The sequence below is a fragment of the Balaenoptera physalus genome (assembly GCF_965194825.1).
Source record: "Balaenoptera physalus genome assembly, chromosome: 11".
Lineage (NCBI taxonomy): Eukaryota > Metazoa > Chordata > Mammalia > Artiodactyla > Balaenopteridae > Balaenoptera > Balaenoptera physalus.
Window position 1 is genome coordinate 36,231,715 of NC_138896.1, and position 15,858 is coordinate 36,247,572.

At 37.6% G+C, this 15,858-nt stretch overlaps 1 protein-coding gene across 1 annotated transcript in view; it reads right to left on the reverse strand.

Annotated features, from left to right (window-relative positions):
* DNAH8 (dynein axonemal heavy chain 8) overlaps window positions 1-15,858 on the reverse strand; it is a 333,978-nt gene that overhangs the window by 20,080 nt on the left and 298,040 nt on the right. Inside the window, exons 88-90 of the mRNA XM_082412562.1 lie at window positions 5,205-5,361; window positions 1,397-1,549; window positions 1,124-1,313 (exon numbers count right to left, since the gene is read on the reverse strand). Coding sequence (XP_082268688.1) covers window positions 1,124-1,313; window positions 1,397-1,549; window positions 5,205-5,361 — 500 coding nt within the window. The remainder of the gene's footprint in view (window positions 1-1,123; window positions 1,314-1,396; window positions 1,550-5,204; window positions 5,362-15,858) is intronic.

Genomic DNA, 15,858 nt, shown 5'->3' on the forward strand with positions numbered 1-15,858 from the left:
ACAAATAAATGTCTATTTATTGAAGTATTATTTATACAAAGAAAAGTGCACAAATCATAAGTATACAGCTCCATGAATTTTCACCAAGGGAATACAGCCCTGCAACCAAGATCCAGATCAAGAAGCAGAACATTTCCAAACACCCAAAAGCCCCCTAGTGCTCTTTTGCAATCACTGCCCTCTCCCACAAGGGGAACCATTATTCTTACTTTTAAGATCTGTTTTGCCTCTTTCGATTCCTTGTGTAAATGGAATCATACAATATGCGTACATTACAATGTATACCTATGTGTACACTGTATACATGCTTACAATGTGTTCTGTTTGACTTCCTTCACTTAATATTATTTTATGAGATTCAACCATACTGCTGTGAGTAACAATAATACACCCTAAATCTGTAAGTGTGAATGCTTCTTAAATTGTATAACTAATGGAGCTATAAGGTGCTGAACTGTAAGGAACCCAGCATCTCTTCATTCTAGCCAAGAACTACTTAAAAAAACTATCCATGTTGTAGTAAGACCAAAATTTATCATGTTTCTAAACTTTTATGAACTCTATGAGATCTAGTCAGAAACTTATTCAGTAAATATTTCTAGAATGGAATGAAGGAATACATGCAGTGGAATCACAAAGCACTTTTTCAGGGGAGAAAAAAAAAAAGCTGAGCAGGGACAGACTCCAGAAGTTCACTGAATAAAACTTTTGCCACATGATCATTTTTTAAATCAGTCAATTTTCTGAACTCTAGGCACATTTTTTTGCATATTTTGGTGCTTCATTTTTGTCATTTTCATAAACATTTAAAAACAGGTTTGAACAAAACTTTTCCACTATTTCACATTGTCCTAACCACGGACTTGCTTGCTGAAGTGGGTGAGAAAAAAAAATGGAGTTTTGCCCCCATATTGTAGAAGCAATATGGCAGAAAGAATTTCAGACTGAATTTGTAAAACAAATATAGCAGAATCATCTGTTGGTCTCCAACTCTGAAAGCACAGGTCCAGCATGCAGCAAGCTGTACCTCTATGTTGTTTTGTATAACATACATTTATCACACAGTGCTACTATACAACTATCCACAACTTCCAAGTTTGCCTACTCTCCTATGAGCACTTACCTTGGGGATTAAAGAAACCAGTCATCCAAAACACATTGGGCCTCCCTTCAAATATCCAGGTGGAAAACTGAGCATTTCTTTCCAGAAGTTCAGTAAACCAGAAGCCCAGTGTGGATGAATCCCAGGACACTCTTTTCCAGATCTGAGGTATACGAGCATCATACATATTGTCCAGAGCATCTCTCAGGTTCTGGAAAAAAGGTAAAGTTAAAATCCGAGAAAAAGAAAAATCAACAAAAGAGGGAAACAACTATTGAGACAATAATAGCTCACTTCACTCATAATGATTGTTCCTTCAATGGCCAATTTTAGATCACTCAGGCTACTGCGAAGTATTGAGATGACTTTTTGCATTCTGTCAATTTCTTGTCTGAGAAATATGTTCATTGAATTAAGATGTCCCATCTTCATCAAACGAGCTTTCACCTAACACAAAGCATACAACACAATGACAGAGATTTTTAAAACACCATCTGCCACTTCTTTTCCAATGACCTCTCCTTTCTCTATTCTTTTTCTTCCTCTGGATGTATCTCTACAAGCCCAAATGAACTCTAAAATATCTCTTGCAGCACCAAATTTGCCATTAAGTTCCCCATTTTCTGGGCTTCAAAAACTGCTGTTCAACTAAAATGATTTTTATTTCCTACTGATTGTACTTAGTTGATAATTGGAAATGTACTATGAAAAGCTGAAATAAAATTGTACCTTTTTTCCCTTTCAAATGATTAAGTACTAAGTTTCAATTAAATATCCTTTTGCAATCTAACCTTTATAAGAGCACAGTTTGGAATACTATTTTTTCATAGTGCCTGCAGAATTATTATCAGAAATGTCACAGACAGTTAACATAGCCAAAATCTTTACAGAACAGGTACCAATAAATATGACTGGCTGCAGTTTCCTAAGATCACTGTTGCCCTTGCTAGGGTGACTAAATGGAGTCTTTCCTAATCTAATCAATGAAAATATTTGACTTTGTGGGAGGGTCATTAAGCACCTGTTCCTTCTTGTATATAATTTATTGGCCATTTTGAAGAGATCAATATAAAAGCATCTGGTTGTGGGAACAATAAAATATAACAATTATTTGGAAATAAGCCAATATGTATACACATTTCAATTTAGTGACATATGCCCAAGAAAAGATTGACTACGAATACTGGCAAGAACTCATAAAGAGATCTGAACTTTCTGCTGGCCACAGTCGAAGAGATGCCAGAATAGGAAGGGTAAGGATAGACACACGGAGTGGGAGAAAATTTGGAGTGAGGTACCAGTCCACACAATCACCAGAAAGCCAGTAAACTGTAGCGTTCTCTGCTAGAGATGCCCACTGCCTCTTCTTGAGTCATGGAGTGTTAGAGACAGATGGGCTTCAGGCTCATCTGGACCATCCTCCTCATTTTACAGAACAGGTTTTCTGTCATGGTGCTGATGTTTCCTACTCAGCAATGGACACCACTGCTTGACTGCAGCTGGGCAACTTCTAGTGTGTGAGGGATGAGAGGGAAGCAGTGATGTAAAACTGAACACCTGGACGGGACTACCTGTGCAGGTAGAGCAAATGACCTTGAAATCCCAGTCAAACGTGCCAGTGGAGGGCCCTGACTCAGTCTGCCACACCAACCTTCAGGTATTCACCTAAATTCCTGATTCTAGAACTTACATTTTTGCAGGCTCCGCTGCCCTGTTCTCATCTTGAGCCCTCCAGTGGCTAAAGAGCCTATATATCATTCTCTTTAAATCAGGACTGCTTTGTGGAAATTCACACTTTAAGGAAAAGGGAAATTATGGAAACACTTTTGCAACCGGCATTAGAAATTAAGCCCAGGTGTTGGCTACACTATCAAATCAATAGCCCGGGTAGCTTTTAGTATGCTAACAGCCCCAAACAAATCTCCTTGCCCTACTTAGGGTTTTAAAAGAGAGGCTTCCCTTGCAATAGACACATGCTTAATGTGTCTTAAAACTTAGACTCTAGAAAATCTAATTTTAGTACTGATTTTACTTTGAGTATGCTTATTGTTCCAGCCTAAAATTGTCTTTCTATTAATAAGTGAAAGATTTGCTGTAGTCTTACTTAGAATTTTTATTATGTTTCTGAAACCAGGTAGTCTTTTCTACACTAATGTTTTTAAGTCAATAGTATAATTACATTTCAATTAACTAAATTCACTTTACAGCCACATTTTTAAAAACACATCTCTTCTGTAGAATAAAGGACACTAAAAAGTAAGTGATCCTGGAAGAGGAAGCTGTTTTAGATGTCTCTTGGTACAAACTCCCTCCCATCTAGCAATCCGCTCACACTCAGTTCCTGCTGGGATGTTGCCAGAACGGAGATCTTGGTGAAGTGGCCCCGACTAACCCTGAACAGCTCAAATTACCCCAAGGTCTTGAAATCCTCTTCTGGTAATACCAACCTGCAGTCTAGTCATAGAGAGTAAATTTTATCTCACTTTCACGTGCCGGTTTTTAAAATCTGTGAAGACAGGTATTATGCCTCATCTGTCTTCTGAAGATCATTTACAATGAACCACAAAAGTATGTGCTTACAATACCTATCCATTTAAAAAATATTTTCTCCCCTGACTATAAACGTCTCTATGTGAAGTCATTGATTTCAGTATCTTAGCCAAATCCTCGGTACCCATCTACACAACGGAAGCAAAAATTGTTTTAAGAAGCAAGAAAACGTTTTTTGTTGTTGGGGGCACTCACTGCAGGTGGGAGGGCTGTAGCCCAGGTAGCCTCGGGGCTCCCAGCTGATAAGTGCATTTCTCCCAGACTTGGCGATGCAGGACAGGGTAGACACAGGACCATAGTCATACCTGCATTAGGACATGAGCCTCTCACTTTTTGGTTGAAAAGCTAAACTTGCCTCAGCCCAGCCTAAGGCTCAGGTGAAGCTCTAACGCTCAGCAGTGAGGGGTAGAGGCTGAGAACAGGAGAGAGGGGGCCCTGGATGGCCAGAGGGCGCCACCCTGTTTTTCTTGCGTGAGGAAGGATGGTGTATTACAGAACTTTCAGACCGTCCAGAGATTTTACCACAATTAAAGATTTATTTAGATGAGTTCTCAAAGTGCGGCCTGGGACCCCGAAGGCCCCCAAGTTCCTTTTAGGTGGGGTCCACAAAGTTGAATTTTTTTCATAGTAATACTACGACATTATTTGACTTTTTACTCTCCTTCTCTGGGGAGTGTACAGTGGAGTTTTCCAGAGGCTACATGACCTGTGATACCACAACAGACTGGATGGAGAAGCAGATATGAGGATCCAGCCGTCTTCTATTAAAACCAGACATTAAAGAGATTTGCAAAAACGTAAAACAATCCCACTTTTCTCTTTAAGTGGTTTTGTTTTGGAAAATATACTTATTTTTAAAATATAAATGTTATGCTAACATGTGATGGGTTTATTAATGTTATTTCACAATAAATTAATAAATATTTTTGAAATTTTTTAGTTTACATTTCTAATATGTTAAATATCGCTAGTTACACTCCATATAAACAAGAGCTATTTGGGGTCCTCAATCATTTCGTAAAGGGGTCTTGAGATAAAAAAAAAATTTTTGAGAAAAACTGATGTTGACTAACAAGCAAACATCTGGGAGGTTCAAGAAGTAGAAAATTATTGCCATCCAAACTGGGTAGTGAATTCATGTAAATGGCTTGCTTTCCTATTACCTGGCTGAGTGGATTGAGAGAATGAAAAGTATGGAGGGCAAGAGACAGAAAAAAGGGCTAAATTTAAATAATGGACAAAGCAGGCTTGGGTAAGAGAGGTGGGGAGAGATTCCCAGTCCAGAGGATTAAGATATCTGGAGACCCAAAGACAGAGGAACCCAAAGATGGGGAAAGGGTACAGAAAAGGCAATTGAGAGAGAAAGTGGAGTAGAAAAGAAAAGTGCAGATTGTAATTTTGCAAGATGCTTGAGCAAGGGTAAGAAAGAGAAGACCAAAAGGTAAAAAAGAAGGATTGAGCAGAGAGAGGAAGGGACTGACTGAAACTTACTGTGCTCAGCCTTGTGGAACCCAAAGACAGCCCTGTGCGCCAGGCGGAAAGGGTACCTCACCTCATGTGGAATGTAATCAGGAGGCAGCTTGCTCAGCATATCTTCGGATAACCTATAAACAATGGCTTCCCGGGTCTCTCCCATGCCACCTCCACTCTCTTTGGGTTGAATGTTGGTAATTGTTTCAAGAACAGCAGAAGCAGTGTTACTCTGATACCTGACAAAAAGAACTGAACTGTTCAGAATGTGGCATGGAAACGTATCTTCAGAGATAATTATCAACGTGAAAATTAAATTATGAATAACTTAAATCAAATCCAGCCAAAAAAGGGGGAAAAAGGAAAACTTTACCATCAACATACAGGAAGGAAAAAACTAGAGGTCCATTCTACTTCCTCCTATTAGGACATCAAGAACATCACAGAAATGAAAGCTCTCCATCTTCAGGGAAAGATTCCATGAAAGTCCGTAATAATCCAAAGCAGTGCTAGCCAATCTTGCTTGTAGCTAACCTCACGCTGGACAAGGAGCCCACCTCCTTTTATTCTCCCCTGCTTATGGACTAGTCCTAAGAATCTGCCATTATATGACAATTTGTTAGCTTGAAGAGCACTGCTCATATTTCTTCACTGAATTATAAATTATTAAAATTTCCTTGGTCTTTTCTGTTTTGTTTTCTTACTTTCCCACTTGTTTTATGATTTCCAAAGTGTTCTATTGGCACCACTTATCTAAATGCAGCTACCCATCTTTAAAATTCACATATTCAATAAAGATTTACAATGCACCAGGCACTGAGCTAGGTGTTAGGATATGGTAGTGAATAGGTCCCTGACTTTGTCCCTTTCTTTAGTGGAGGAGGGGGACATTGGTCAATACCACTGTAATAATTGCTATGGAAAAGAAGAACAGGATGCTTTAAGATAGTACAGTCTCTCTCTCTCTCATTCTCACTCTCTAGCTCTTTTTTTGAATTGACCAGATGCTCTGAGGAGCCCGAACTTAGTTTTGGTCCCAAAGTTGCTGGGTCGACCAGCAGTCTGAATACACAGATTATGGGGTGTGTGTGTGTGCATGTGGTGGTTTACTCTAGAAGATCAGGGAGGTTCTCTCTTAAAATGTCACATGTAAGCTGAGGCCTGAAGAATAAGCAGGTCAGCCAGGCAAAACAGAGTGGAAGTGGGAGGCAAGAGAGGACATTCAGATAAGAGGTAAGGCTTGGAGGCGAGAAGGACTTCACTGCATTTGAGTAACAGAGACAAGGCCAGCGAGGCTGGAGCCAGTGAGTTAGAAGCAGAGATGAGGATGGAGATAAGGTCAGGGCCAGACCATGCAGGGTCACGTGGGCTGCTTTAGGCAACCACAGAAGACTTCCCAAGCAGGGGTTCAGCATGACCAGATTTAAATTTTTCTGTCTTTCTTGAACTCCTAATTTACCATCTATAAACATTTCACAGTTAAACTGTTTTGAGTTACCGTTTTGTTTTGTTTGTAAATTTTGTCTCTTGTTCAGATGTAAACCACATTTACATTTCCTTTTGTAGATGTTAGAGGCAAATTTAAAAGGAATCCAACAAATGCTTGAGATTAGTGATTTGTTTTTCTGTTTTATTTCCTTGGACATAAAATAAACCTTGGTAATATGGCTATATGTATAAAAATTTTAATGTGCTTACCTTTTAATCTAGCAATTCTATGCCTAAGAATCCATTCTAAAGAGAGAATCAGACATTTTAATTTCTGACAGTACAGTGCAATTGTTACCCTGAACAACTCTTGTGAAAACAGCTAAAAGTGCTGGATAAGATATGAAAAACATTACAGAACTGGCAAGAAACTAAGAAATCCAGAGGGTCAAACAAAATATACAATGAAAACTGGAATCCAGAAACATAAGCCAGATTTCACCAAGGGGGCATCAACTGAGCCCTGGTGTTCTTGCGTGTCTGTTGGGATGGTACAATGAGAGAATAGGTAAGCCATATGCCCAAGGAAGAAAGTCTAATAGGAAACTCCTACATAAATCTGGTACTTCATAGGGCTAATCACTTAGTATAAAAGTCAACTAGAAATAACCCACCTGTCAGAAGGGGATGGTAGGTAAATTGTTCTACCTAGCTTGGTGGGAAAAAAAAAAATCTTTCCTAAGAATTCTTAATTTGTGACAATAATTAACATTCATTCATTTACTTGTGTGATTTGAAAAAACTCAGCCAAAGATTTATTTTCAGGTGGTCCCAGGAAGACACAGGTGGCATCTGGCGGATGCAAACATGAATCTTTCATGGAACAATATGCTTTCGACCCAAGTCTCAAAGAATCCAACAGTTAATTTCCAATAAACATGAGCTCACAGTCAGGAGTTAAAAAACTCATAGAGGAACAGGCACTGTGAGCAAGAGCCAACTAAACAAAAGGAAGCAGAACCAGACCTGCAAAGATCTCAGATAGTGAATTTTCAGATGCACATTATGTTTTTACTATACTGAAGAATAAAAAGGTGATTGAAAATATAAGTATGAAACAGAAAACTATAAACGTGAATAGCATATTTGAAAAAGAGCCAGATAGAACTTATGAAAATTTTAAAAATTAAAACCTGCATTAGTTTTTTTTATTGATGCTGTAACAAATTACCACAAAATAAGTGGCTTAAAACAACATAAATGTGGGACTTCCCTGGTGGCGCAGCAGTTAAGAATCCGCCTGCCAATGCAGGGGACACGGGTTTGATCCCTGATCCGGGAAGGATCCCACAAGCTGTGGAGCAACTAAGCCCCTGCGCCACAACTACTGAAGCCCACGCGCTCTAGAGCCCGCGTGCTGCAACTACTGAAGTCTGTGTGCCTACACCTGGTGCTCCGTACAAGAGAAGCCACCACAATGAGAAGCCCGCGCACTGGAACAAAGAGTAGCCCCTGCGCGGCGCAACTAGAGAAAGCCCGCGCGCAGCAATGAAGACCCAGTGCAGCCAAAAAACCAAAAAACAACAAAAAAACCCCCACATAAATGTATTATTTCACAGTTCTGTAGTTAATAAATCTGATATAGGTCTCACTGGGCTAAAATTAAGGTGAGCAGGCTGGGTTCCTTTCTGTAGGCTGTTGGGAAAGACCCATTTCCTTGCTCATTTGAGTTGCTGACAGAATTCACTTTCTTGCAGTTGTTGGGACCATGGTCCCCAATGAGAGACCATTGCTAGAGGGTGCTGGCTGTCAGGTAAGGACCCTTCCTAGATTCTAGGGTCCATCTGCATTCCTTGGTTCATGGTCCCCTTCCTATATTTTAAAAGCCAGCAATGGCAGGTCAAGTCCCTCTCTTTGAATCTTTCCTCCTTGTACCATTTCATCTCTCTGACACACTCTTCTGCCTCCTTCTTCCACTAAGAGCTCATGTGATTAAATTGGGCCCACTTGGATAATCTAGGATAACATCCCCATCTCAAGGTCCTTAACCTTAATAATATCTACAAAGTCCTATTTGTCACATAAGGTAACATATTTACAGGTTCTGAGGTTAGGATGTGGACATCTTTGGGGGAGGTGTCTACCTAATAACAGTTAGTGATGGCTTAAACAGCAGATTAGATATAGCCAAGGAAATAATTAGAAAACTGGAAAATAGATCTGAAGACCTTATCTAGAATGCTGCAGAAGGGAAAATAAATGGGAAATATAAAGAAGCGGTTAAGAGGCATGTAGGCTAAAGTAGTAAGCTCTAACATACATCTCAAAAAAGTTTCAGAAAGATAGAAAAGGGAGAATAAAAAAGAGATAATAACTGATGAAATAATGGCTGAGAATTGATGAAAGATTTGAATCCTCAAGTTCAGGAAACTCAATGCATCCTAAACAGGAAAAACAAACAAATAAGTAAATAGAAATCCATATGTAGACATATCACCATGAAAATGTTGAACATCAAAAACAAAGACAGTATCTTAAAAGCAGTCAGAGAGAAAAACAAATTATCTAGAGGGAAATGACAATTAGACTGACAGCCAATTCCTCAGCAGCAGCAATGAAAACCAGAAGAAAACAGAGTAGTATATTCTGTGTGCTAGGATAAGATAACTGTAAATCTAGAATTGTATACCAAGCAAAATTATCTTTCATGAATTAGGGCAAGGCTAAAGATTTGAACATACATTTCACCAAACAAGGTAGCTATACTTATGGCCAATTGTACATGAAAAGATGCTCAACCTCATTATTTACTAGGAAAATGTAAACTAAAACCACAATGAGATACCACTTCACATTTACAAGAATGGTTATAATCAAAAAACAGATAATAACAAGTGTTGACAAGGATGTGGAGAAACTTAAGCCCTCATACATTGCTGGAGGGTACTGTAAAATGGTGCAGACTCTTTGGAAAACAATTTAGCACTTTCCTAAAATGTTAGGGGGATAGATTAATCATATGACCCAATAATTACATTCCTAGTTATCTATTCAAGAGAAATGAAAAGACATGTCCACACAAAATCTTGTCTGTGAATATTCCAACAGCATTATTCATGATAGCCAAAAGTGGAAACTACCCAAATGTCCATTAACTGGTGAATGGATAAACAAAATGTGTTATATTTGTATATTGGAATATTATTCAACAATCAAAAGCAATGAAGTACAGATACATGCTACAATGTGGATGAACTTCAAAAACATTATGCTAAGTTAAAGAATCCATACACAAAAGACCACATGCTGTATGATTCAAGTTATAGGAAATGTCCAGAAAAGGCAAATCTATAGAAACAGAAAGTAGATTAGTGGTGGCCTGAGGCTGGGGGTGAGAGTGTGAGTTTATTACAAATGGGCTCAGGAATTCTTTGGGAGTAATGGAAGTATTCTGAAATTAGAGAACTGTCTACTTAATATGAATGAATTTATGGTAGGCAAACTATATCTCAATAAAGCTGTTTTTCAAAAAAGGAGGGCAAAATAAGACATTTTCAGATAAAAACAAAAGAGTTTACAGTTAACAGGCCCTCAGTGAAGGAAATTCTAAAGTGTATATTTCAGACAGGAGGTTAAATATTCTGATGGAAGATTTGAGCTGTAGAAAAGATGCATCAATGCATGGGTAAACATTATGGTATAAAACAATAATTATATGCCTCATTGTGGGGTTAGAAAAGAAACAAGATAAAATTAAAACCCTAAAATTCCAGGAGAGGAGTAATATAGTTAAAGTTGCCTAAGAGTTTTAATTGAGAAGAGGGTAAAGATGTTCATTTTAGGTTTAATTAAAAATGGATGTTGGGACTTCCCTGGTGGCGCAGTGGTTGGGAATCCACCTGCCAGTGCAGGGGACATGGGCTTGAGCCCTGGTCCAGGAAGATCCCACATGCTGTGGAGCAACTAAGCCTGTGCACCACAACTACTGAGCCCACGTGCCACAACTACTGAAGCCCATGTGCCTAGAGCCCATGCTCCGCAACAAGAGAAGCCACTGCAATGAGAAGCCCGCACACTGCAACGAAGAGTAGCCCCCGCTCACCACAACTAGAGGAAACCCGCATGCAGCAACAAAGACCCAAGGCAGACAAAAATAAATAAATAAAAAATAAAATTAAAAAAAAAAAGGATGTTAAAATATCTAGAGTAACCAGTAAAAGAAGAGAAACACAGTACATAACTTCCAAAGTAGCCAAGGGGGAAAATTACAATGAGAAAAATTAATATTCAGCAAAAGTCAAAAAAGAGGAAGAAGAAACAAAACATAGAAATAGTGGTGCAAAAAAGGCAATGTTTTGTATTTATTCTTTGCATTTTACATGTTATAAATGCTCTTGTATTTATTCAACATTTAATAAATCAGTTTAAAAAATAATCAGACAAATATACAAAGATGTATGTACAAGACTGTTTATAACAGTATTTGTAATAATAAATCCTGAACAAGCTCTATAAAAATCTATACATCCAGGAAAAATGGTGATGTAGCTCTATATTAATTGATAAGGTAGAATTATTGAATTAAGATTATTCAATGAAATAGCATGGTACAAATCCATATAGTATAATCTAATTTTTTGTTAATAATATTGTATGTATAGTCATAGAAAAAAAGTCTAGAAGAGTATTTTCATTGTGGGAATTTGGTATGAGTTTTTGCTGTAATTATTACTTTTTGCTTTTCTATTTTCTGTATTGTTAATTTTTCTCAATGAAAAAGTATGATTTTTATAATAAAGAGTATTAAAACCATTTTCATTCTGAAAAACAGAAAAACAAAGAAGCCCCCAGATGCAAAGACCACCACAATTGTCAAGAACTCAACAGAGATGAATCAGTGAGAAATGTTTTACGTTCCTTGAAACACATCTTAAGAAACTCCTAGTAACATTTATGTCCCATAAAAAGGACCCCTTCTGCCTTTTCTTATAGCATATGGAATGAGAGTATTACACCTCTCTCTCTCTCTCTTTCTTCATCTCTAGGTGTGAATTAAACAAACTTTTGTGCAAACTGCCTTACTAACAGGCAGAATCTTAAGGAGTTACTGCTAAAATTATCCAGGCTTCTTTGCTTATGAAAAAACTGCATTTTGAGAACAGAGGGAAATCTATTCAACTGGCCTTTAATTAGTTCATTTAGGAAACCAGCTGAAGAATGTCGGAGATGCTTTTTTTTTTTTTTTAATATATTTGCTTTTTTTTAAAACATCTTTATTGGAGTATAATTGCTTTACAATGGTGTGTTAGTTTCTGCTGTACAACAAAGTGAATCAGCTATACGTATACATATATCCCCATATCCCCTCCCTCCCACCCTCCATATCCCAGCCCTCTAGATGGTCACAAAGCACCGAGCTGATCTCCCTGTGCTATGCAGCTGCTTCCCACTAGCTATCTATTTTACATTTTACATTTGGCAGTGTATATTTCACATTTGGTAGTGTATATATATCCATGCCACTCTCTCAGCTTACCCTTCCTCCTTCCCATGTCCTCAAGTCCATTCTCTACATCTGCATCTTTTTCCTGTCCTGCCCCTAGGTTCTTCAGAACCTTTTTTTTTTTTTTTAGATTCCATATATATGTGTTAGCATACGGTATTTGTTTTTCTCTTTCTGACTTACTTCACTCTGTATGACAGACTCTAGGTCCATCCACCTCACTACAAATAACTCAATTTCGTTTCTTCTTATGGCTGAGTACTATTCCATTGTATATATGTGCCACATCTTCTTTATCCATTCATCTGTCAATGGACACTTAGGTTGCTTCCATGTCCTGGCCATTGTAAATAGTGCTGCAATGTACATTGTGGTACATGACTCTTTTTGAATTATGGTTTTCTCAGGGTATATGCCCAGTAGTGGGATTGCTGGCTGAGTCATATGGTAGTTCTATTTTTAGTCTTTTAAGGAACCTCCATACTGTTCTCCATAGTGGCTGTATCAATTTACATTCCCACCAACAGTGCAAGAGGGTTCCCTTTTCTCCACACCCTCTCCAGCATTTATTGTTTGTAGATTTTTTGATGATGGTCATTCTGACTGGTGTGAGGTGATACCTCATCGTAGTTTTGATTTGCATTTCTCTAATGATTAGTGATGTTGAGCATCTTTTCATGTGTTTGTTGGCAATCTATACATCTTCTTTGGAGAAATGTCTGTTTAGGTCTTCTGCCGATTTTTGGATTAGGTTGTTTGTTTTTTTTGATATTGGGCTGCATGAGCTGCTTGTGTATTCTGGAGATTAATCCTTTGTCAGTTGCTTCGTTTGCAAATATTTTCTCCCATTCTGAGGGTTGTCTTTTCATCTAGTTTATGGTTTCCTTTGCTGTGCAAAAGCTTTTAACTTTTATTAGGTCCCATTTGTTTATTTTTGTTTTTATTTCCCTTTCTCTAGGAGGTGGGTCAAAAAGGATCTTGCTGTGATTTATGTCATACAGTGTTCTGCTTCTCTTTTCCTCTAAGAGATTTATAGTGTCTGGCCTTAGATTTAGGTCTTTAATTCATTTTGAGTTTATGTTTGTGTATGGTGTTAGGAAGTGTTCTGATTTCATTCTTTTACACGTAGCTGTCCAGTTTTCCCAGCACCATTCATTGAAGAGGCTGTCTTTTCTCCATTGTATATTCTTGCCTCCTTTATCAAAGATAAGGTGACCATATGTGCATGGGTTTATCTCTGGGCTTTCTATCCTGTTCCATTGATCTATATTTCTGTTTTTGTGCCAGTACCTATGTCTTGATTACTGTAGCTTTGAAGTATAGTCTGAAGTCCGGGAGCTTGATTCCTCCAGCTCCGTTTTTCTTTCTCAAGGTTATTTGGCTATTTGGGGTCTTTTGTGTTTCCATACAAATTGTGAGATTTTTTTGTTCTAGTTCGATGAAAGATGCCATTGGTAGTTTGATAGGGATTGCATTGAATCTGTAGATTGCTTTGGGTAGTATGGTCATTTTCACAATGTTGATTCTTCCAATCCAAGAACATGGTATATCTCTCCATCTGTTTGTATCATCTTTAATTTCTTTCATCAATGTCTTATAGTTTTCTGCATACAGGTCTTTTGTCTCCCTAGGTAGGTTTATTCCTAGGTATTTTATTCTTTTTGTTGCAATGGTAAATGGGAGTGTTTCCTTCATTTCTCTTTCAGATTTTTCATCATTAGTGTATAGGAATGCAAGAGATTTCTGTCCATTAATTTTGTATCCTGCAACTTTACCAAATTCATTGATTAGCTCTAGTAGTTTTCTGGTAACATCTTTAGGATTCTCTATGTATAGTATCATGTCATCTGCAAACAGTGACAGTTTTACTTCTCCTTTTCTGATTTGGATTCCTTTTATTTCTTTTACTTCTCTGATCACTGTGGCTAAAACTTCCAAAAGTATGTTGAATAATAGCAGTGAGAGTGGGCAACCTTGTCTTGTTCCTGATCTCAGCGGAAATTGTTTCAGTTTTTCACCATTGAGAATGATGTTTGCTGTGGGTTTGTCATATATGGCCTTTATTATGTTGAGGTAAGTTCCCTCTATGCCAACTTTCTGGAGGGTTTTTATCATAAATGGGTGTTGAATTCTGTTGAAAGCTTTTTCTGCATCTATAGAGATGATCATATGGTTTTTATCCTTCAGTTTGTTAATATGGTGTATCACATTGATTGATTTGCATATATTGAAGAATCCTTGCCTTCCTGGGATAAACCCCACTTGATCATGGTGTATGATCCTTTTAATGTGTTGGATTCTGTTTGCTAGTATTTTGTTGAGGATTTTTGCATCTGTGTTCACCAGTGATATTGGCCTGTAGTTTTCTTTTTTTGTGACACATTTGTCTGGTTTTGGTATCCAGGTGATGGTGGCCTCGTAGAATGAGTTTGGGCATGTTCCTCCCTTTGCTATATTTTGGAAGAGTTTGAGAAGGATAGGTGCTAGCTCTTCTCTAAATGTTTGATAGGATTTGCCTGTGAAGCCATCTCGTCCTGGGCTTTTGTTTGTTGGAAGATTTTTAATCACAGTTTCAATTTCAGTGATTGTGATCGGTCTGTTGATATTTTCTGTTTCTTTCTGGTTCAGTCTCAGAAGGTTGTGCTTTTCTAAGAATTTGTCCATTTCTTCCAGGTTGTCCATTTTTTTGGCATATAGTTGCTTGTAGTAATCTCTCACGATCTTTTTATTTCTGCAGTGTCAGTTGTTACTTCAACTTTTTCATTTCTAAATCTATTGATTTGAGTCTTTTCCCTTTTTTTCGTGATGAGCCTGGCTAATGGTTTATCAATTTTGTTTATCTTCTCAAAGAACCAGCTTTTAGATTTATTGATATTTGCTATCATTTTCTTCATTTCTTTTTCATTTATTTCTGATCTGATCTTTATGATTTCTTTCCTTCTGCTAGCTCTGTTTTTTTTGTTGTTTTTCTTCTTCTTTCTCTCTAATTGCTTTAGGTGTAAGGTTGGGTTGTTTGAGATTTTTCTTGTTTCTTGAGGTAGGATTGTGTTGCTATAAACTTCCCTCTTCAAACTGCTTTTGCTGCATCCCATAGGTTTTGGGTCATCGGGGTTTCATTGTCATTTGTTTCTAGGTATTTTTGATTTCCTCTTTGATTTCTTCAGTGTTCTCTTGGTTATTTCATAGTGTATTGTTTAGCCTCCATGTGTTTGTATTTTTTACAGTTTTTTTCCTGTATTTGATATCTAGTCTCATAACATTGTGGTCAGAAAATATACTTGATACAATTTCAATTTTCTTAAGTTTACCAAGGCTTGATTTGTGACACAAGATGTGACCTATCCTGGATAATGTTCCATGAGCACTTCAAAAGAAAGTGTATTCTGTTGTGTTTGGATGGAATGTCCTATAAATATCAATCAAGTCCATCTTGTTTAATGTGTCGCTTAAAGCTTGTGTTTCCTTATTTATTTTCATTTTGGATGATCTGTCCATTGGTGAGAGTGGGGTGTTAAAGTCCCCTACTATGATTGTGTTACTGTCAATTTCCCCTTTTATGGCTCTTAGCATTTGCCTTATGTATTGAGGTGCTCCTATGTCGGGTGCATAAATATTTACAATTGTTATATCCTCTTCTTGGATTGATCCCTTGATCATTATGTAGTGTCCTCCTTTGTCTCTTGTAATAGTCTTTATTTTAAAATCTATTTTGTCTGATATGAGAATTGCTACTCCAGCTTTCTTTTGATTTCCATTTGCATGGAATATCTTTTTCCATCCCCTCACTTTCAGTCTGTATGTGTCC